Source organism: Cydia pomonella, chromosome 24 (assembly GCF_033807575.1).
Source record: "Cydia pomonella isolate Wapato2018A chromosome 24, ilCydPomo1, whole genome shotgun sequence".
NCBI lineage: Eukaryota > Metazoa > Arthropoda > Insecta > Lepidoptera > Tortricidae > Cydia > Cydia pomonella.
Window position 1 is genome coordinate 8,021,002 of NC_084726.1, and position 22,238 is coordinate 8,043,239.

General features: G+C 36.4%; 1 protein-coding gene across 4 annotated transcripts; it reads right to left on the minus strand.

Annotated features, from left to right (window-relative positions):
* Nucleotides 1-776: 776 nt before the first annotated feature.
* LOC133531095 (deubiquitinase DESI2) lies at nucleotides 777-22,122 on the minus strand. Of its 4 annotated transcripts, XM_061869199.1 has the most exons (9): nucleotides 21,918-22,122; nucleotides 21,274-21,420; nucleotides 6,904-7,031; nucleotides 5,463-5,615; nucleotides 4,045-4,134; nucleotides 3,671-3,722; nucleotides 3,512-3,600; nucleotides 2,503-2,584; nucleotides 777-1,204 (listed from the first exon to the last, which is right to left on the minus strand). In XM_061869199.1, exons 2-8 carry the CDS (start codon nucleotides 21,385-21,387, stop codon nucleotides 2,506-2,508), a joined length of 705 nt encoding a protein of 234 aa, XP_061725183.1. In that variant the 5' UTR covers nucleotides 21,388-21,420; nucleotides 21,918-22,122; the 3' UTR covers nucleotides 777-1,204; nucleotides 2,503-2,505. The 4 variants fall into 4 exon arrangements, with proteins under 4 accessions (XP_061725183.1, XP_061725185.1, XP_061725186.1 ...); XM_061869201.1 differs by lacking the exon at nucleotides 21,274-21,420; XM_061869202.1 differs by lacking the exons at nucleotides 21,274-21,420; nucleotides 21,918-22,122 and adding an exon at nucleotides 16,082-16,100.
* Between the last annotated feature and the right edge of the window lie 116 nt (nucleotides 22,123-22,238).

The window sequence follows — 22,238 nt, forward strand, 5'->3', positions numbered from 1 at the left end:
CCATATTTGGCACACGCTTTGACGATGTTTTTTAAGGGTGAATTGCAAAAAAAAAAACGTAGTACTAGGTAAATACCCGTAATTAGTTTTAAGTTAATTGATTCCCTTTTGTTACGAAAATTAACCAGTTTTGTCAGGTATATGCATGTGTGCTAGCGTATGCTTTAAACTTATATGTGTATTTAATAAATACAATACAATAAAATCTGCGTGGTTATTTTTCGTAATACAATGGAATTAATTAAAATAAATTACAGGTCTTTTACCACATACACATTTTTAACAGTTCATCCGTAAGAAGTTTTAATATGTAGCTTTCCATCAGAGTCCTTATCCACATGGAGCATGACCCTTCTCTGCCACATATTATTGTAGCTCAAGGCTCGGAACCGGTTTATAAAATACCGGTAAATACCGGTTTATATCGGGTATCCTCCGAACTTTTATAAGAACACGAACGTTTTAAGAACTTTATTGTAACCTATAAAAACCGGTTTATTCGACGAGCGACGAAACCGCCGGCCGGCCTGTTGGTGCGCTACGTAATAGTACATTACGATACAAGTGCGAAAAATAGGAAATTCGGAACGAGTGGCGATAAATTAAAACACGACCGAAGGGAGTGTTTTAAATCGACACGAGTTGCGAATTACCTATTCGCACATGTATCGTACAACGTTTTACAGTACATATGACCCTTTAAATTTTCAACATAGTTACATAATGTGCTAATTTACGCACTAGTGCGGAAAAGTAGCACCATATGTACTGTAAATATAGATACCGACGTATGAATAAACCGTTTTTATTGCTAGAAACCGGTTAATTTGACAAGAACTGTTCTCATAAAAACCGGTTTATAAATAACTGTTTTTTTAGCGAAACCGAAATTTAAAGGTTTTGCGCCAAGTACATGATAACGGTTTAAAAATTAACCGGTTTCCGAGCCTTGTTTTAGCTCCCGACGTAAAAAGAGTGGTGTTTTAAGATAAGTAAGTCTATCTGTGGCACCATAGCTATTAAACGGACAGCCAATTTGATGCGGTTAGTATTTTAAAACACGCTAACTAGCGGTGACCGGTCTACAGTATACTCGTATAAACCTAGCACTAACAACAAGATGAGTTAACAGTAACGTACGATGCCTTTGACAACGCGGAGGGCTGTGCTAGCCCCGGTCCGCGTTCGCCGCGCACCACGGCATCTGGAAGTTAAAAAAATTGTATATTTCAGGATTACCTCATCACCGAAAATTTTCCGACCGAACGCGTTTTTTCTAAAAACCGTTGAATTTTTAGGAGGGTCATCAATCTAACCTAACCTAATTGCTTCTACAGGGTGCGTTTTTCAAGTTTGGAAAATTTAACGGTTTTTGGAAAAAAACGCGTTCAGTCAAATAAAAATTCCGCAAATGAAACATCGATCAAACATATTTCTAAGTTGAGATTTGCTATTATTTAGGTAATATTTATATTAGGTACATATACGGTGATTTTCAAATGGACGCCTTCCTTCATTCAGTTTGGTAATAGCAGAACTTAGACCGTAGTGTACGAGCAAGTAATTTTTTTATGAATTACAATCCAAAAGCACATTAAATAAATAAATAAATATTATAAGGACATTCTTACACAAATTGACTAAGTCCCACGGTAAGCCAAGAAGGCTTGTGTTGTGGGTACTCAGACAACGATATATATAATATACAATACTGAAATACATAGAAAACATCCACGACTCAGGATCAAATACCTGTGCTTATCACACAAATACATGCCCTTACCGGAATTCGAACCCAGGACTATCGGCTTCATAGGCAGGGTCACTACCCACTCGGCCAGACCGGTCGTCAAATTAGAAGTTTTTTCATATTTATTTAAGCGTATGGCGTAACATTGTAAGCAATATATTATAATTATAGACTATTGATAAGTCGACATCCAGACCACGCAGCCAACCGATCGCGTCCGGTGTCAAATTGGTATAGAGGTCCTCCTAAGTTTTTTCATAGACATCTTCACACACTCCTTCTCCCCTTTACATGTACCCGACGCGTTTTCTGCTAGGCATGCTAGGGTACGAATCACTAGAAACCAGACGATATCGATACCTAGCAGTAGTGAAGCTCGCCCTAGGCGTCATTCATAATAGGGTGGATTGTGTAGACCTGGTCAGTGAGGTGGTACTCACGCTGCTCAACTCTGTGCTTAATGTGGCACCGCACATTGATGCGTTCGCATCCAAGTGGTCACAACTCATACAAAAATGTAAACGAATATTTAAATCGCAGTATTAATTAAGTAATCTAATGTAGTGATTTTACATATTAGGTTAATTAATAATGATTAATATTAAGATTGTAATGTATTGGCGAACGCTGTAATTACAATGTTTTTTGAATAATAAACAATAAACACTCCTTACACCTCTTCTACAATCAAACCTGACAGCTGTTCATCGGTGTAATAATACATAACATAGCTGAACATAGTCAGTACTTACGTGCTATTGCGGCGTGTTGGGCGAAGAGGAACGCGAATGCGCGGCCAGCGACTGCTGCAGCGCGGCCGGCGTCAGCCACTCTCTGCGGGACAACCTCATCATTGTATTCATTACCTATACAGGCTGGATTTTCTTTTTAAGTCAGTCAGGTCAGCTAACAAATCCCGTTCTGCTTCGCGAAAACAGTCTTTAAAGACCTTCCCTCGATTTCAAATTAAACAAGATTGGCGTTTACACATTTTGGAAAAAACATGCAGGATGTGAGAAAAAGCTAATTTTTTTATGCCAATCGATTCCATTCCTATCGAGGATCAAAAGCTTGTATGGGACCAAAAAAAAATTCCGGCTAGAAAAGCCACAAATCGAGGAAAACTTTTCCCATGCAATTTGTATGAAAATTAATTATTTTTTTATATATATATGCTACGTCGGTGGCAAACAAGCATACGGGCCGCCTGATGGTAAGCAGTTTGCATAGCCTATGTACGCCTGCAACTCCAGAGTTACATGCGCGTTGCCGACCCTAACACTCCGCACCGTCGCTGAGCTCTGGCAACGTTAAACACAACACTGATTTTTCACGTTATATTTTTATGCCAATCGATTCCATTCCTATCCAGTATCAATAGGAATCAACTTAAGGTAATGTATTAAAAAGCCACAAATTAAAGAAAACTTTTTCCATACATTTACTATGGAGAAAACGTGAAATTTTATTCACATTTTTCTATGGTCTGTGTCTTTCTTAGTATTAAGGTCCTTAAACGTAACAGGACTGACTGGCGAGATACAATTGGCAGAAAATAACTTTAATATATATCAAAGAGATTTTTTGTGACTTTCTAAACACAGCTGCATTTCGGTTGAATGTTTATTACATCATTTCAATTTACTAGAGTCGCTGTATTCTCTGTATTATTTTCTTCTGTTAAGGTGTTCAATAAATAGTATATGTAGGTACTGTATTGTATTGTTTTCGTATATCATTAAAAAGTATAAAAGGACATACTTGGGCAGACACCGCTGCAGGAAAGGAACGCACGAGCTGACATACGCCAGTCGGTTCACCCACGCCGGGATCGGCTTGTCACAAAGCGCCTGCAAACAATTCATTTATTTCAAATATAATTTCATAAAAAATAAATTACACAGTTAAGTTAATACATACCAAACAGAACGCCGATGTGAAATGATTACAATTGTTGTTCATAAGGTGGTATCTGAAAGAAAAAAACAATAAATAATCTATTTATCAATAATTATAATATAGTAAAGGTAGTACGATGGATTTCTCGTTTGTAACGAGCAAATTTTAGGATGTACATTTGATTAGAAATTAAAGATAAATAATGTACAGCCAACCAATCCTAGGCCCAGACATACATCATCGTAGAGGAAGTCAATCGGTAATTTGTGTATAGGTCTTCTAGAAATCGATTTTCGCACAAGTCATGTCTGATATGGGTATATTTAGTGGTCGGTATATTCAGTATTCAGTGCAATAAGTTTTCTAGAAAATTATTAAAAATGTTTTAAACATACCTGTCACCTCGAAATTGTTTCCCTAATTCCGCCACAAGTCTTCTGACTTCTTCTTCGCTGAAACTTGTGTATCCTATGTGCACGCTTTGTCTGAAAATAGAAAATCGAATCAGGAAATGTATAATTTTTATACAAGTCCACCTATTCTCTAAATTAAATTAAGGTAGCTTGGAGCTATGAAAATAAACAAGTATTCATTTGGGCAGTGTGTTTTTTGTGTAATGTATTTTACGGTATGTGGTACATCTGTTTTATAATAAACGGTATAGCGGTAAACCTGTGTAAGATAAGTTATTGCAACTGTTGCAAGCTATGTCTCTCTAAGCTAACTAGCGGTGTTTCTAATCAAAATTGAATGCAATCTTATACCTTAAAGTCTTTATCTTAGAATACAATTTTCATAAACATTTGTTTTTGAGATACCGCTATTTAGCTTAATACCCAGTGGGGACCTGTTGCGCTGCATGTTACTCGTACTAACATGCTGTTTCTGTGTATTAGGCCGCGGACCGGGGCACATTTCTCGAACGGTATTACACTAATATTATTAGACCACGAACTGGAGCCCATTTCTCGAACGGTATTAGACTAATATTATTAGTCCCCGAACTGGGGCCCATTTCTCGAACGTATTAGACTAATATTATTAGTCCCCGAACTGGGGCCCATTTCTCGAACGTATTAGACTAATATTATTACTCCACGAACGTCAAATCATGGCAACACTCTAATAATATTGGACTAATACCGTTCGAGAAATTGGCCCCAGTTCGGGGACTAATAATATTAGTCTAATACCGTTCGAGAAATGGGCCCCTGTCAAGTCGTATGGGTTACCATGGCAACACACCAATAATATAACACAAAATTAGTTAAGAATTAGCTTTAAGGTTTTTGGTCGGGGACTGAAAATCAGCGGTCTCGCTGGCTCGTCCATTTTACTGCACAAATATTTGCAAATTCTACTTGTTTTTTGTTATGTTACAAGTACTATAACATTCAGTGTTTTGTGTTGGTAAATAAATATATTTTATTTATTATTTATATATTGAATATGAGACTAGTACCGTTCGAGAAATAGGCCCCTGGGCGCACGAGCCGGCGGCGCAGCAAGCGGGGCGGCGGGCGGCGAGCGAAGTACAGTTAAGGTATTAAATATAGATACGGACAAAGTGCCAAAAATATGTATACACGACTATGTATTGCCTATATATTAAGGTAGTGTGTACACATTTTTGTCACTTTGACCGTATCCATATTTAATACCTTGACTGTACCACTCACGCTGTCCGGAACTTGAATCTGTTTTGGACGACTCTTGCAGCATCGCCAGCGCGCGTGCACTTAGACTCCGCTGTTACCACCTGTTGCACTGCGTTACACGCTTTGTCTCTGTGTGTTACAGGCTCTGTACTCACCGGAACCGGAACTGTTCGCCGAGCTCCCTCTCGTCGCGCGGCGAGATCTCGAACACGCCGGTAAAGGCGTAAGGATGTCCGCCGTACGCCCATTCTGAACCGTGCACTTGGACTCCGCTGTGGAATACGCCCACCCCAGCACCAGCTGTGTACCTGCGGATTTTTATGTAAATAAATAAATAATGTAAGACAATCTTACACAAATCGCCCTGAAGTGAGCAAGCTTGTGCCTACCTAATAATATAGGTGCATAAGTACAATTAGGAATGATTTATTTTCATTAGTAAACTCAGTATTAAAACCACAACATGTGTCATTGAACTTGCTTTACAGAAATAAGTTCCTTGGAATTATATTTCCTTATTGCATATAAATCCAAATTAAATTCTAGGTAAGTACAGAAGATATATTTGCTATATAGTATACAGGGACTATTCTGAGTTTTGGTCGGTTATATAGCACTGGTATTCTTTTTTTGTAAAGTTACATTCTACATATTTGTTTGTAAACATCCAGTAAATATATGCTAATGGAATGACGTATGTCTGCTTACAAACGACAATAACATTACTTTTCGACTATTGTTGCTAACAACTGTCATTCTATGTTTAGGAATGACATATAAAGAACGATAACAAATCATGAGTTGAGTATCATGACGTAACGTAAAGTATTATAACAACAAATACAACTGAGAGCCTAAGCGTGAAATTTCAATATGGAACACGAATATGGAAGAGCGAAAGAGAGGCAGATAACGAAATATCGATTGTCATTTTTCGCGGTAGGCCCTGTTATTTGGAATAGGGACGTCAAACTACTACAAAAGTTTTCTATGGGTCTATCAACTATTAAAACTTGTAGTACACAAACGTTTTATCTCTTGGGTTCTTTTTAAGGCAATTTACGCGGTAAACACGACGCCATGTGGACCATCGCAGCGATCTACGATGGAATCGTTGCTGTGTTCAATCGCGGATAGGCTGGTGATTCAATGAACTCCAGATATATAAAGCACTCACAATACATGTCGTAGGCGTTCAGCGGTCGGCGGTCTGAGCATCAAATATTGTCAAATTGACACAGGGTTTCTATGCGAATTTTAAAGCTATACCTATCAGTTAATTAGGAGTTAGGAGAGAAGTTTTTTGAAAACCATAGAAAACAGAAGAGAAAAGACGCTTGGACACCTGTTACGACACGGCAATTTTATCAAAAACATCACAAAAGGGCGAGTTGAAGCAAAGGGGAAGAAGGGGATGGGAGACCAAGGAGAGCGTACATGTTGCTATGAGAATTTTAGTGCCTAGCGTCTTCCGAACCTCGGCGTCTAGTCAACTCTATGGCTTCTGCTCGAAGCTACGTTGACGCTACAGCGCAGGGACACCGACGCTCAAAGACGCTAATGTGATGTCTCTCTTAGCGAAAACTACGTGCTTACCAGTTGGTCCAATACATGTCGTAAACATTCAGCACGACGGCGGTCTGTCCGGGCCGCGGCGCCTGCTGCTCCGCGCGCCGGGACAGCAGCGACATGCACGATGGAAACATCGGGCACAGTCCGCACAACTGCAACGGAATATGACGCTTTAATGAAGAAAAAAATAGTCCTACTCGTATTTCATGTTTGTGACAATTTTATTGCTGACAGTACTTCTCACTCTAATTGTTTTTCCATCGAGGAGTCGTTGGTTACCTTCCAGGTGCATCATCACATCAGTTCCATTTTAGCATCATTTTAGCATAGTCATCAGAATTACTCAAAATTTCAACTTTATCAACATCGGGAATAGGTTGTAAGTGAGAAAATTTGAAGCACGCACAAATATATATACAAATATACGCAGTGAAGCTAAATAAAAGTGTGTAAAAACCTACAGATTATCAGTGGTTCCAACTGTCGGGAACCTAAAAGTCTATGGTTTGTTTCTTTACATTTGGCAAGTTAATACACGATTTTTTAAATAATTGAAGCGCCACCAGCGCTAAGCTTAGTGCGTTAGGAGGTTATCAATTCGACCATATTTTTTTTATATCATGAACAGGTAATGCGAATAGGCTGGTATTGGGCACGCTTTTAGCCTAGCGTTTCTTCTGTGTGTATAAAGGGTTGAGAAAAGAAAGAGAGAAAAGTATATGTTGTTTCTCTCACCCTTCCCAGCAAAAGAAACGACATTCGAAGTTTTATAATATCTTATCGCTAAAGATACACAAAAAGACGGGTGTTTTTTAAGGAAAAAATGAGTTTCAGCCGATATGACAAAACACGTGCTCATTCTTTTTTCCTGCTCTCAAATATATACTGAAACCAGCTAATAACTAGCAAGTTGCTTGAGCATCACTTTCTATAGAAGTTAGAAGATTTAGTAATTTTTTAGTACTTTGGAGGACAATTTTTCCCAATAGGTTGAGTTTGGGCAGCTAAAAAAATACGTGTCCGGTATTTTAGACTACTCTATAACATATATAAATATAAATCAAATCGGAACCGGACAGTTGGGTACCTTTCCTTATTAGAACTAAAAAGTAGTAGGGTAGTCCTTCACTTTAAACATAAATAAGAAATATTTGATTCTATTTTAAAGAAGTGAAAGTTAAAAATGGCATAAGCGTTATAATTTATAATCTATCGATTCCACCCCCCATCAAGAGGTTAGCGCTTAGGAACTGGTAGCAGATTACCCGTATTATAAAGCGCTTAAAAAGCCAAATGGAAGGGTTTTAGTTAACAACAGCTTTGGTTAGCAAAGCCTTACGAAATACCCCTTCCAAAACCCTCGAAGGGGATACCCGACCGGTCCCTGGTTCAATGTGACCTATAATTTTATTTCACTTAGCAGTCTCTTTTATTTATCTCCGGTCGTCTCTCTCGTTACCATCAGTAAAAAGTTAAAAAGAGTGTTACTTAAGCGGATGAAATTTAGAATACTAACTGATTCCAATCACATAGGCACAAATGCATTTACCTAATGTTACTCACTAAACTAAATACTGTAAAACGTATTGTCTATTTGCAGTCATATAGAAACAAAGAGTTCAGTGACCATAACAACTGACCATTGTAATACAAATATTACAAACTGTGGAGTTCTGTGAAACCAGTCCAGCTTAATAGCTCTAATAAGGAAGAGTACTATTTTAGGTCAAACACAGATTACATGCTTGTTAGCGACGTGCTGAAACTGGGTTTTAGTTTTATTTTTAATTTTGTTTATTATTTTGTACAATGTTAGTTTCAAACTGGAATTTGGTTGAAGGTTCCATCGGTTTTTGACTTTGATGGGTCAGTCGGCTTGTATATCTGCGCGCAACACACGTACATACTGCTCTCACAAAGTTACAGACACAACTTTTGGAAATTAAACTGTTTTTTGTATCCCGTACTTCGTAGTGGTCGTCGTAGTTTTTTTGTGGAACACCTGCATCATCAACAATGCTCGTAGTAGGAAGACTTAATAATTATTTATGATCAATGCGTAAATTTTGTTATATTATATTGCATACATTTAGAAAATTATCGACTCAAAATTCCCGTATTAATCCTGAGCGATATAGAGGCGGTAACGAATTTCCATATTCGATTTTCGCGGACCCTCTGGTTTCTTACTGTTTTTGGAATATCATGAGGTCCAAAATCGGCTTCCACAAGTATTAAGAGGGAAGAATAGCTTTACGATCCTAATCGAAAGTATGTACGTTTTTGATGAAATGCTTCCATTTCGGGAGAAAACGGTTTCCAGTAACTAAATCTTAACAAATCACTTTGATTTTGATGTCGATCGCTTCAGCATAATATATATGCGATGTTTATAGGATTCGTTTTTTTTTAATGCATAGTTTTTATAAAACAAACGGTTAATTCAACCAAGTTTTAGTCACATTTTATACGTTTGTTTTATAAACCTATGTAGTTTTTTTTCAAAAAGCGAAACCTATAAACATAGAACATATTATGCTTAAGCGATTGACATCAAAATCAAAGTGATTTCTTAAGATTTAGTTAGTGGAAACCGTTTTCTTCCGAAATGGAAATTTAATCAAAAATGGACGTACGTTTGGTTAGGATCGCAAAGCTGTTCTTCCCTCTTAACAGAGTAGCGTTAATAAGCTACATTGTAATGTTTCTGAATCAGTAATACTTGAATTAGACGAATGTATCCAGTTAGTCTGCACAAGTTGACTTCTGTTATCCAGTTAATTAAGATAAAGTTTGACCCGCGGGTCAATTATGGCCAATTGGTTACATTACATCGCGTTAGTGGCCGAGTGCAATTAGAAAGTGGGAATGATAATATCTGCGAGAAGAAGTAATTTGAACTTAAAATAGAAATTACATAAGGTTCAAATTTCTTCAATTTTTTTCTTTTCGCGCCGTGTACGGATGTACTTAGCTATTTCATTATACAAAAAGACTTCGTTTAGGCTAAATTTTTTGCAAAATTACGAAAACGTGGTTCCAGTAACTATAACAAAATATCCACAATTAAGTACAGTAGAACCTCGGCTATGCGAACGCTGACTTAGTTTACCCAAACCCTCAAATATACGAACTTTCGGTTTAAAGAAACTTTATTGTCAAAGAAATTTAAGAAATTTCACTTAAAAATCAACTTATATATATAGCTACCTTAAAAAAATAACTAGTTACGCAATAAACAAGCACTTATGACAATGTTTAACCATATAACAGTTGCATTGAGAATAGAACTAAATGATTAAAAGACAAGAATACAATTAGGAATCCCTCTATGGTCTTAATATAAGGTTTAGATTTAATTGGTTAGTAATAGGAACGTAGGAACTTTCAGGTGTTCTATATTTTAACATTAATTTGTACGTCAAATTTAAATATAACTATTATGCACATAAAAAGGTGTTGTTTCTATTTGATCTCATCCAAACTACCCACATTTTGATTATCTAAACTTTGAAGTATCTGTGACGTTCGACGTGTTGCCTCTCTGTCGCACTTATAAATTCGTACGTAAGTGTGACAGCGTTCGTTCGCGGTAGGCCCTCCGAACTAGTCTCGCTTTAAATAATCGAATATAAAAGGATCGGATAATCTAGGTTCTACTGTAAGTTTTCAACGTTTCCTTGTTTATTACATAGTGGCTGTAACGTTGCGAAGATTACCACAGTATCTGGGACCTTGTTTCTCTTGCAAAACGCTATAATCTCGTTCCATGACAACGTGAAGGGTCATTATGTCATTATCCGTCAATAACTACTTATTTACTTAAGTACCGCTTTTCTTTACTATTGAATAGAATTTCTTGGACTTCCGGTTCGAGCGCCATCTTGGTAGTCAGGTTTCGTGATTAATTCCTTTGTTTTTTTGCTCATTAATATTGTTTAAAGTGTAATATCGATAGTTTATACAGTAAAAGAATGTGGTAGTAAGCAAAGAATGGAGATGTATCTAGGTAAATCTCGTCGAGTCTCATGTTTAGGTAGTCTAGATACTTTGACGGCAATTCTATATTAAATAAACCCCGAATTAAAAAGCTTAACAATGCTTATAATTCTTATAAAATCCTCTTTAAGAATAACAAGGTACACCTTTTCCCTTAAAATAGTCCTAATTTATGCAATGCGTGTGTCTGGTATTACGTGAATGAAATTATTCAATGTTTTTTTGTATAAAACTTCCAACTAATTCCATAAATTACTGTTGAATAACAATTACTAAAACATTTGACGCTCAATCGATTTTCGTCCTTACAAACCTCGTATTAAATGTTATCCTTGAACGAAACCTTAAAGCGGGTCAATTCGAACGTGCACCGATCACAATCAAACCGATATTTGAATCACATTAGAATAGAATCATATTAGTTAGCTGTCATTGACGGGCGTCTCGCTCGCACTAATACATGTACGGAGTACGGACAAGTCAGAACAAAATGACCGTGCAAGTCACAGCTGACTAATATGGACGGTATAGAAAGGACTATGGAAGGTAGAGGCAAGGAACAGAATCTCCATATACCAAAAAGTGGCCGACAAAAAACCATAAATAGGTGGCGCTACAATACCTAGAATACTTGAGAAATAAATCTAATCATAGACAGCGTACTTCACTCCGTCAATAACGCCTAGGTTCTTAGCTACTCTAGCGCTACTCTGGAGTAATTTGGAACTATTATTTATAGCCGACAGCTGGACACTTTTGCAACAGTTCTGCCTAAGGAGATTCTGTTCCTTTCTATGGAAGGTAGAGTTCCATAGAAAGGACAACAATCATTTATGGCAGAACTATTGCCAGAGTGACCAGCTTTCAATTTTAAATAATAGTTCCAAATCTCTCCGGTGGCGCTAGCTAGGCTCATGAACTCACATGAACCGCAGAGATATAATATAGAGATAGAAGGAAGGAGGGGCAACAATAACCCGACCAAATTACGTAGGTTGTTTTTGGTATGTTAAAACGTGTTTTTAATTTCGTCGCATTGCTATGTTCTGCCCCTCACGAGCGCACGCGTATGGGTATAGCACATCTATATAAAATACTAGGTCTATGACATTTCATTTCGGTTGTATCGTGGCGCCACCTATTTAATGTTTTTGATGGACACTTTTCATTCATAGAGATTTTGCTCCTTTCTCTACACTCCACAATATTACTACTCAAATATCGGTTTGGTGTCTGGTGCAAGTTCGAATTGGCCTGAAGGTTATTAGTTTCAAGGTAAATAATGTGACATTGGAAATTTGTAAGTTAATAGGAGCGTAATGTCCTTGATTTACAGCAATTATGGAAGACAAAGGCGTAATGGTGATAAAAAATTACCCTCATGCTATGGAAAATCGATACTTGGAATCGAATCGTTTTGTAAAATATTACATACAATGTGACTTAACGTTTTGCCGCGAGTTTCGAATGTTTTTGTGGTGATTATTTTTCAACATAATATAATATATTTACGTTATAATAACAATTTATTTTACAGTACATATAGTGCTACTTTGGTGCAGGGCAGTGAATGAGAACTTTCCGTGCATATGTCGACACTTTAAAAGAGTAATATGTACTGTAAAACGTTGTACGATTCCGTCGACTCCCTTCCGTCGTGTTTTAATTTATCACCACTCGTTGCGAATTTCCTATTTTCTGCACTTGTATCGTAAATAACTATTTCTGCCTCCGTCGAGCAGAAAAATAGTATGCGCACCAAGGGAGGAAACGTAGGACAACCCATCCCGCGTGTTTGCCACCCTCGCCTTCGGCTCAGGTGACAATTTTACACGCGGCACGCAATTTCCTACTTTTCCTCCCTTGGGACACAAATAACTATTACAATACATATGGTGTTACTTTCGTGCACGCGTGCGGGAATAAGCACTTTCTGTGCATATGTCGAAACTTTAAAGAGCCATATGCACTTATTTATTTTATTTTTTTATTTATTTATTTAATCTTTATTGCACAAAAGAAAACCTTATAGTAAAAAAGGCGGACTTAATGCCATAAGGCATTCTCTACCAGTCAACTTATGATAGTTATGATACACGTGCGAATTTCCTATTTTCTGCACACGTATCGTAAATAACTATTTTATCACACTTGCTCGTAAACGGTGTTACTGTATGCTAGCATAATGAGATGGAATGAACTATATTATGCCCATTTTTTAAATTTTATTATGCCCATATAAAGTATATTCCATATTAATTTTCATTTAAATGTCACTAATTCATACGAGAAGCTATAAATGAGTTTTACTTTTATAATACTCAAGTTTATATTTTGATATTTTTGTTTATGTTTAAAAATATTTAATATTAATTTAATAGCCGTTTAAAATATTGTTTATAAATTTCAAAATGACCTGCAAAAAATGACAATATGGCGAAGGTTAGAAATTTTGATTTTTCCTCACAAGTGTGATGAAAAACATTGTCTGCCACGGGCTGTACAAGAATTACCAACTCGTTCGCTTGGTTCCTAGATTCTTGTTTACCGCCCTTAATACACAATGTACTATTATTTGCCCTAAAAAGACTAATCAAAATGGTGAAAAATTAACTTAAAAGGTTAAGTTAAAGGTGTACATAGTTTCAGAGAACGCTTGTTTTCTTAAATAACCTACAACTCTGTACTACCAGGGTTGCGCCTTATAAGACTAAAACTTTGCTGTTTGCCTTGCTTTATAACAAAAACCGGACAAGTGCGAGTCGGACTCGCCCGCCGAGGGTTCCGTACAAATCTAACGTTTTTTTACAATTTTATAGTTTTCAGAGTTCTCCCTGTATTTATAGAGTAAGACGATATACTTGCCAAATTTCATAGTTCTATGTCAACTGGAAGTACCCTATACATTTTGATTCCCATGAGTGAATTTTTCGTGGCATAAACGGCATTTTTTTAAGGTTAACTTAAAGACTGTAGACGGACTTTTCAAGGGACTGTAGACGTAAGTATATGGTTTTAATTTCAACTCGATCCCTCCACGCGTTCCCGAAATAAAGGGACTTGACACAGACGGACAAACGGACGGACAACAAAGTTATCCTATAATCCTATAACTTTGTTAGTCTTTTCCTTTTGAGGTACGGAACCCTAAAAATGATTATATTGTATGTATGTTGGTCTATTTTTTGTCATGTCACGCCCTGTAGCCCAAACCCTTGACGTTAAGTTATCGTTAGATTCGTCTCACACACATTTTTGTGACTAGAAGTTGTTATAGATAGCTACTCTACCATCTCAATCAAAGTTTGAACCATGTATAAAAAAATGCTTTATCTATATTTTTAATCCATCCTTCACTACAGACCTTCCAACTAATGGCATGCAATTTTAGATAATTTTACACTGAAAGAAATGTTTGCATTACTGTAACAAAATTCGGTTCGGCTATCTGTACACTGAAAAAAATAGATAGCCGAACTGGTTTTGTAACTTTACTAAATAACTAAACTACGGTTATAAGAAAATAAACTTTGCATAAATTTACAAACTTATTTTGTAGTGTATACCCAGTACCTGAACACTGATAGCCAAACACGGTTTTGTAACATATAACACATAGTTCGCAAGTCCCAATTTTTGTGTAAACAGTAACCAAAATTTTGTTACAGTTATGCAAACCATTTCTTTCAGTGTAGTAGGAGCAGCGAAATCAATACATAGATCAAATGCGGGAACGTATCGCAAATCGCATGCGATTATCGGTGACGTTTGGAAAAGCCATTATATTAGTTAGTTAATTATACACGGTGTAACATGAGGAAACCGAAAGATTTCAACAATTTATTCCTGATCTAATTTAGAGACTAAATTGTATAAACTTAACAGGATTCCGCCTAGTTTAAGAGTTATTACCAATTTAAAAAAAAACAACTTATTGTAACTTAGTGCAAAACGCCTTTTTGATGGCGATGATGCCATTATGGGTCGTAGTCTAGCCGCCGCAAAGCCGCGTTCAGTTTTATGTTTATGCCGTGTCGTACAGCTGCGTTCGTGACCCACAAATGGTCTCGCCGGAAGATCAGCGCTGACTTTTGGGTTAGCATTAATGCTGAGGCGGGACCATTTCGTGGTAAACTATTTATTTATTCTATGTTTCTTTCTTTTGTTATGTTTTATACTTTTGTATGTCATAGTTTATCACGAATAAATGCTATGAAATGCTATGATAGTCTAAATATGGATAGATGTCAAAAACTGACAAGTAACCTTTGCAAAAACTAGGTTGTACAAAAAAAAATCGTAATAATTCATTTTCAGTGCGTTTATATCATTAACATTTTTTTTGCGAAATTTACTTAAACTCATACATTTTTTCCTTTTTTGTGGCCTCAGAAGTGTGTGGTTAAAATCTTTCGGGTTCCTCGTTACACCGTGTATATGAAGCTAATACATACAGATAATGCTATGGCTACACACCGCTTTAACTTTCTTAGGCGGCACAGTTATATTGATCTTCTTTTTCATTTTAAGCCATTCACAATTTCACACACAAACAATTTCACTCTATCCGACACATCCTCACAACACTGCAACACTGAACAGACTACACGCATCTCAACACTGAAACAGTGCCCATTGTATTATGATCTCCGTCTATTATAGCTCATTTCGTAAGAGTTGACACATGTCTATGATTGTTTTACTGTATAAGTCTAAGCCTAAGAAATTAGAGCGAGTAGAAGTTTTAGTTTCGTTTTAAAACAATTATTAGCAGCGAAAACTAGTACCAAATCTAGATATATGTTACGTGAAATGTCTTGCCATGTCTTTTTAAACGGAGAGCGTAACTACAATTGTATGGGGGCGGCTTTTTGACCGCGGGTACGTGCAACTCTTTAATAGAAAAACTATAAATCTTTGTACGAGATCGATATCGAAACGAGTGACTGACCGACTGATTTCTTTATGCCGTACCTCGTCAAAAAATTTTTTTTTTATATTTAGGAGGCAAGCGAGCAAACTGATCACCTGATGGGAAGCGATTACCGCCGCCCGTGGACACCCGAAACACCAGAGGGGTTGTAAACGCGTTGCCGAACTTTAAGATTATTTTTATTCATTAATTATTGTGTCAAAGTTTAATAAAAAGGTCCCATTTTATCGTCGAGCGTCGATCAGGGTAGTGAAAACCGGAAAAACTTACCGAAAAACTGCGACTTTGACTGCAACACTTAATTTACCAATTTCAGTACTTTTAGGACCTCATTGTATAGTGTCTAGGGTCCGATTAATAACATGTCAGATATTATGATCTACAACGAAGCTCATGTATAACTGGTCGTAGTTATCAGGCATTTTTTAATCCCGAGTAATCTGGTAAGGCGTTTTTATCAGCAAGTTAATGACTTGTATGCGAAGTTGTTTGCAGGAGATAGTAGGATTACGAGTTGTGACGATTGAAGGTTCAAGGTACAGAATAAGTAATAGTACTGCCGTACAGAAAAGACACTTCCTACAAAACCGAAGGTATTAACTTGGACCTAAATGACCAAATCCGCAATCTACTTAACGATATTTTTAACCCTCCACCAACCCCCCGGAATTTAAAAATCTGTAGACGCTTTCCTGCTCGCTGGAAAAGAAAATTTCATGTAACCTTTTTAGGGTTCCGTACCCAAAGGGTCAAACGGGACCCTATTACTGAGACTCCGCTATCCGTCCGTCCGTCCGTCACCAGGCTGTATCTCATGAACCGTGATAGTTAGCCAGTTGAAATTTCTACAGATTATGTATTTCTGTTGCCGCTATAACAACAAATATTAAAAACATAATTAAATATATTAGATTCTCATCCAATCACCGAAGTTAAGCAACGTCGGGCGGGGCCAGTACTTGGATGGGTGACCGTTTTTATATATAATGGTACGGAACCCTACCTGTGCGAGTCCGACTCGCACTTGGCCGGTTTTTTTCTTCCTATCATCTAATCTTTCGATCCCAATAGATCTCTACGACGCTCGACATAACTACACATTTAGAATCACCGAGACCCCAGCTACTATGAGGTACAGAACATGACGGCCCAAAGAATCTGTAATTTCCTAAATTCAACGGACATTGGTAATGAATTTTAAAGGGGCGCCACTATAGATCACTGCTTGGTCGACGTGGCACCCAAAAATGCCAACTACACCACAATATTAATAAGCGTAAAGCGTGAAAATCATTGACATAGATCTAAGGACGAGCCTTGCGGGCAATAAGAATGAGGCCAGGACAGCGGTGTCACGCACACAAATTCGAGCCAATCGTGCAGTTTAACGCCACAACGCGATTGGTTGATGAGTTTGCGTCACGTGCGCGATTGGTCGCAACTAGTTGCGTTAGACTGCACGATTGGCTCGAATTCGTGAGTGACACTGCTGAACTAGCACCATTCTTAGTGTCCATAAGGCCCGTCGTTAGATATATGTCAATGGTGAAAATATTTCGCTTTTAGGCCCTAGTGTAGGGTGTCGTTGAATAGGTCTTCCAAAACGAATTGGGGTCTATCCAATCACGTTTTAATTCAAGATTTCGTTTAATACCACAATAAGAAAGTAATGCATATGAGTAAAAAATCGAAAAACCGCAGACTGAATACATGGTTCGACTCTGATAGTATATTACAAAATAATTCATCAACATAAGGATGTTTGTAGTCACGGAAAAACTGAAAGTAGAAAATATGAATGTAATATCGGCATTTCTTACCTCAGAAAAGCCGACTTCGGGTTGTTACACACGTATCACAATCACAACACGTGGTCGGGCGCATATTTTGTATGAAAACAATCCCTAAAAGCTTAAATTCTGAACTAAGACCATTTGTCGCTATTTGACACATTTTGCCGTAATATTGTACATATGAATTACTATTCATTTTCAATACAAAATATGCGCCCGACCACGTGTTGTGGTTGTTGTATGGTTGTGGTTGTCGAGTGGTTGTGGTACGTGTGAAACAACCCTAACAAAAATTCAAAATAAAGTACGAGTCAAATAGAGACAGATGGGCTTAGTTCAAAACGTTAGCTTTTTAGATATTGTTACTTTCAAGGAGTTATGAATACTTAATGTACCATTAACGATCGGTTAACAGTCGTTAGAAGACTGCGGTCAATTTTAAATGTAGTTGAACACATTTAACACGATTACGTTTGTTTAATACTATTTCCCCCGTTATAAGGATGATATTCCACCTGTCCAATTTGCATTGCGTCTCACTCTCTCATTAAGCAAAATATGAGACGCAAATATGTGGAATACCACTCTAAGCCAGTAGAGACCATAGAGAAATTAAAATAAGTAGAGTGTTGACTTCATACATAGATAAAATCCTATTCCTATTGAAGTCTAAGCAAACTTAGTCAAATCTTATTTATGATAAAATTCAATTTTAATGAGTATTCATTTTTAAGAACCTTTAAAATGTAATAATCATAAGTTTGACCGTACAACTTATTACATATTATTAAGTAAGAAAATCTATGTTGCTATAATATGCGCAAATTTCGGAGCGACGTGCGAATCGGACTGTGCTTAATTGTTCATTCAGTGTGTTTAATATTTGCATGTCGAAAATTTGACTGATACTGGTACAATAACTACAAATTACTGTAATATCTTGTAAGACGTATTATGAGGCAAATAAATGAATTGAATTGCTATAACCTTGCTTACTTAATTCTCTATGGTAGACAGTGTAGAGACTCACCTTGCAACAAATCGCGTGCGATACATTGTCGGCTAAGTAGTTTCAACGAATTCAACTGATCGATCAAAAGCCGCAATGTATCAAAATACGCATGCGATTTGTTGCAAGGCAAATGCTAGTCACACTGGTCCCTGCAACAATTTTTCATACATTTTTAAAGTTACCAGACATAGAAGATCATTACGCTTTCCAGTTCATAATGCGTTTTGACGTGGTTCTCTTCAGAATGTTATTAAGCGAATTTAGTTTGAATAATAATAAATAGTTTTATGATGACATGAATGATAATAAAATGTTCAAGGTGTGGTGTACATTTGATGATTATCAATGCAAACATGTTTGAATTGATTAAAATGAACAATTAACTTGATTCAAATGTCCGATATCAGATAAGATGGGCAGTGAACAGCTTGGCAAACAGACTAGTCTGCGAATTATCAGTTGATTAACCTTTTTACGTGTGTATGGCAATATTGACAATGGTTGAGTCAAGGACAACATTTTGTATACACATTTCTGACAGTCCACATCAAAGCCTTATGGCGGTAGGTGCGTACGTCGCGTAGTACTGCATTAGTATTGGCGCGCCGCTAATAATGGCGTAAGCGCCGACCGCCATAAGGTCCCTTTTGGACATTTTAATATTCCACCTAAATAATAATATCGCTTTTTTAGGAGGCAAACGACGAATTGCATTTGATTTGAGTTAATATTTATTTGTGCAACACATACAATCCCCAAGTGAAAACATTTAAATATGTATAACTTAAAATCCTTGACACACAGTTATCTAACATTTACATTTTGCAGAAGCTGGTGTTAATACAAATCTAGCACTGCATAAAATAAAAAAATATATTACCTTCATTGACATATATCTAAGGACGGGCCTTACGGGCACTAGGAATGGTGCTAGTTCAGCAGTGTCACTCACGAATTCGATCGTCGATTCGACGTATCGTGCAGTCTAACGCAAGTAGTTGCGACACTTGCGACCAATGGCGCGCGTGACGCGAACTCATCAACTAATCGCGTTAGGATACACGATTGGCTAGAATTTGTGTGTGTGACACCGCTGTTCTGGCCCCTTTCTTATTGCCCGTAAGGCCCGTCCTTAGATATATGTCAATGATTACCTTTCCCTTTTTCAGTTGAGTAATAATTAAGCGTTTGCTTTGCTTTGTACAATTTTGTGCTTAGTGTACACTTTTAATGTCATTGTTCATAATTGAAATGTATATAATATGAAATTTGGAATGAAAATTAAAATAAATGAAGTGCCAGGCCTACAAGCAGGTCTATCTACACAATATGGCTAAATTAGAAATTCTACAGCTCCAATGTCAGCTTAGTTAGCAACCTTTTTTAGGGTTACATTTGGATCAAACATATGTGTTTGTCTAAAGGCATAATTATTTTTAAATATTTGCGATTACGATCGTATTGTCTAGAGAATTCAAAATTTAAGGATTATTTAGAAGAAATTAATTTAGTAATATGAAACATTATTTTTAACAAATCAACAAAATTCAGGGAAATGATACTTTTTCCAGTAATCATACTTTTGGACAAACAAGTACTAAGCCCCAAAGGACTCTTGATCGGCCTTCATGCTTATAATTAGGTCATCTTACTTTTTACTGCAGGTTTTTTGTCCCTAGAAGCAAGTATTTGATTTTTTATATTTGTAAATTATGTATTTTTTATAAATTGTATATCAATATAAATGACATTTTAATGTCCCACTAACAATACCTTGTAACCAAGATAAAAAATATTTGATCTATTTCTAAATATATTTTTTATAAGTAACAAAGTTGTCATTATTTATTATTTATTTAATCTTTATTGCACAATACATGAAGGTACAAATGGCGGACATAATGCCTTAAGGCATTCTCTACCAGTCAACCAACAGATTAAACTGGAAAAATTTAGTAGGTACAATGTCTTTTAAAGTAAATGAATTTGTAACCAACACTATATATGAATATAAACTATATATTGATAAACTTACGCATATAATTTATACAAATAAGTATACATATATTGATAGTATTGATACATACATAATAATACCAAGTGTGAATCATTAAGTTGATGAAGAAGAAAGTCTGTCAAGGAAATACTTGCGCAACATGTGCTTGAATGTGAATTTGGTCATGATAAGTTAAAGGGTGATAACTTAGTTTTATGTTTGCATACTCCAGGCTATAAATTATGAAAAGAAAATTTAAGGGTCAAATATTGAGGCCTATTTTATGCTTCTCATGTTTTAGTAGCTAGTTAAAACTCATTATGAATATTAAAATTTCAAGATTCTTTGAAATTGCTAAAACCTGCAGTAAAAAGTAAAATGACCCAATTAATTATACTGTATGATTTATGCAAACCATATAAATAGAATCAGGAATGTTACGATGATGATGCATTCTGTAAATGTGTTGTTCTGTACAAAAAATACCTTCGAGTGATTAGTGCTTACTTCACAAAATTTTGCATTGATATGAAAACATCATCAATAATTATATATATGCAACTTCACCCTTAGGTCTTCTTTTTGAAGAATAACAAACTTTATGTAGTTGACAATGAAGTTGTAGAATTTAGTACTTTAGCTGCCAATCAATGTTTCTTACTGGCTTGGGCTCCTCAGAGATAGTGGACGAGACAATCAGGGGGTCACTGTCCTTGTCCCCCGGCCTGTCCGAGCCCCGCTCCGAGCCGTTACGGTTGCTACCGTCTCTCTTCATTTCTATACATACTTCTCAACAGCTAATTCTGTCCTACAGGTAGGATTAATGTTTAAACAAATAAGCATGTGAGTTAAAAAATATTGTGGGTAGATACTTGCTTATTTTAAAAGTAACCTAAAATAAAAACTACTTTTACATAGGTATTTTTATGAGAAAATAAAGCATACCTCCGTATCACTTTCGTTGATTAGAGAAGTATGCTCCATGGCAATCAAATCATAAAAAATAATAGAAATTTCACAGCCATAACAAATTCTGAAGTACGAACATTAGGCACTGGACGAAAACACAAACAACGTCCTTTTGTAGTGGCTAGTGCGTCGTTAAGTTAGGCAAATCCTATTTGCAGTTTAAAATGCTATTAAATATGAATAGACGGCTCAAAAAATCATTGTATGCAAATATAGCTCAACCATTACTGAAGATAATGTTTGAAGTCTCATTAACAAGGCACGTGGGGCATATGCGACCTACAGTATGAGCTCTAAAACTAATACGAAACAGAAATATGTTACATTTTTACTTACAACTGTTGGTTGGCCTCTTTTGTATGCAAGTGTATTCCATAGAATATAGGAGCTCCTTCAAATATGTAGCTCCATTGTAGAAGCAGCACTAACGATGCAGCAAATCGCTTAATTTAAATAATGCAAAAGGAATAATAAAACTAATTAAATACAAAAATTCTACGCTTTTTCAATGTGCCTACTACTGACAATTGACCTGCCAGGATGCCACAACACAGATAAAGATAATTCTTGTTCTGAGACAGATGTCATTTAACAAAGCAAACACACTTACCGGTTTTTCACAGTTCTGGAACTGTTATTAACAAGTATTTGATCTGA

Coding starts and splice junctions, on each gene's coding strand:
- LOC133531095 (XM_061869199.1), bottom strand. CDS start 21,387: ATGAAGAGAGACGGTAGCAACCGTAACGGCTCGGAGCGGGGCTCGGAC. Junction 7,032..21,273: donor TCTCTGAGGAGCCCAAGCCA/GTAAGAAACATT, acceptor ATTCCGTTGCAG/TTGTGCGGACTGTGCCCGAT. Junction 5,616..6,903: donor GACATGTATTGGACCAACTG/GTAAGCACGTAG, acceptor AAAAATCCGCAG/GTACACAGCTGGTGCTGGGG.